Here is a 1,359-nt window from a genome sequence, read left to right as displayed (position 1 = left end):
TAACAATCAGATAAGTAAGAAAATATAATAATTAATCATATTGTTGTAGAATAAAGAATTGATGACTTCAGATATGACTTTGATTGGTAAGATGCATAAATTTTGAACATGAAGAAATCTTATGTTAAGATATCTGTTTCTGAGATGCTCCATATTAAAAACCAAAAGAATTTCAACATTTTGTCTTATACAAGCAATTAAAACCGTACTTCTTTTTCTTACAGTTGTATACATTTAAATAATAACTCTTTCTTTTGTATACTTCTGTTGCTTTGAGTTTTGACCAGCTTTGTCATCGTGTAAGAGAATATTATATTTATAAGCAAGGCATTTAAAGCGTGAACATTAGTATATTAGTACTTTATTTTTATTTAAATTTTGGTCTATTACATATTAATATAAATTTTTCTTGATTAAGTGTTTTTTGCCTTTGTTTTTTTAATTGATTACATGGTTTTACAAACTTCTTCACTTGAATTACTTATTACATAGCATTTCTCTGATAATTACCAGTTTTTTAAAAACTTGATCCTGATGTCAACTTGCTCATTTTTAAATTAAGATCTACTTATTTATGTTTGCAGATTTGTTATATTTCTCATTTATACTGGTAAATCTTGTACTTTTTTTTCTTAAGTTTTTAATATGAGTTTATTATCGCTACAGAAAAGATCCAATAAGGCCGAAACGTCTGATTCTTAACGTTACAATAAAACTTTTTATTACTAATTTTGCATACTGGCTTGTATTGATCCTTTACTCATTTTTTATTATGATAGCGTTTTTTGTTATGAAACTAATATTATTATGTTTAGAAATAAATGATAATTTATTATTTGTTTTGAAATGTTAATAGTCATATGTAATTATAAAAACATTTAAATATCAGTTTTATAAATATGAAACAAAATACATTACTAAGTATATATATTGATTCCTGAAATATATTCTTTTGTTTTTACACAAAAACACATCGCGAGAAATGATGCAGAGCATTATTCAGCAGCAACAACAACAGCTGCAGCAGCAACAACAAAAGCTGCAACAACACGAGCAGCAGCAACAACAACAACAACAAATGTTGCAGGAACAGCAGCAGCGGCTGCGCACTTATAAAGAGCGCCAGTTGCAGCTGCAACAGCAACTGGTGCAGCTGCAAAAACAGCAGCAAGAACAACAACAAGAACAGCAAGAAATGCAACCAGAAATAAACAAGTAACAATAAGTTATTCCATATAACACTATTGTTAGTTAATAAATACAATAATTGGGGTGATACTCTATTGACCACAGTACGATTCGACACCGCTCGATTCGACACAGATTTATTCGACACCAAATTATTCGACACCGTACGAT

General features: G+C 28.8%; 1 protein-coding gene across 1 annotated transcript in view; it reads left to right on the top strand.

Moving 5' to 3' along the window:
- Positions 1 to 985: 985 nt before the first annotated feature.
- Positions 986 to 1,359, top strand: part of LOC109861083 (ataxin-8-like) — a 6,426-nt gene continuing 6,052 nt past the window's right edge. The window contains exon 1 of the mRNA XM_020440594.1: positions 986 to 1,215. Within this exon, the coding sequence (XP_020296183.1) occupies positions 986 to 1,215 (230 nt within the window). The remainder of the gene's footprint in view (positions 1,216 to 1,359) is intronic.

The sequence above is a fragment of the Pseudomyrmex gracilis genome, unplaced genomic scaffold (genome assembly GCF_002006095.1).
Source record: "Pseudomyrmex gracilis isolate BER0280 unplaced genomic scaffold, ASM200609v1 scaffold_564, whole genome shotgun sequence".
Taxonomy (NCBI): domain Eukaryota; kingdom Metazoa; phylum Arthropoda; class Insecta; order Hymenoptera; family Formicidae; genus Pseudomyrmex; species Pseudomyrmex gracilis.
Note: the sequence above shows the minus strand (reverse complement) of the source record. Positions and strands in the feature narration are given on the sequence as shown.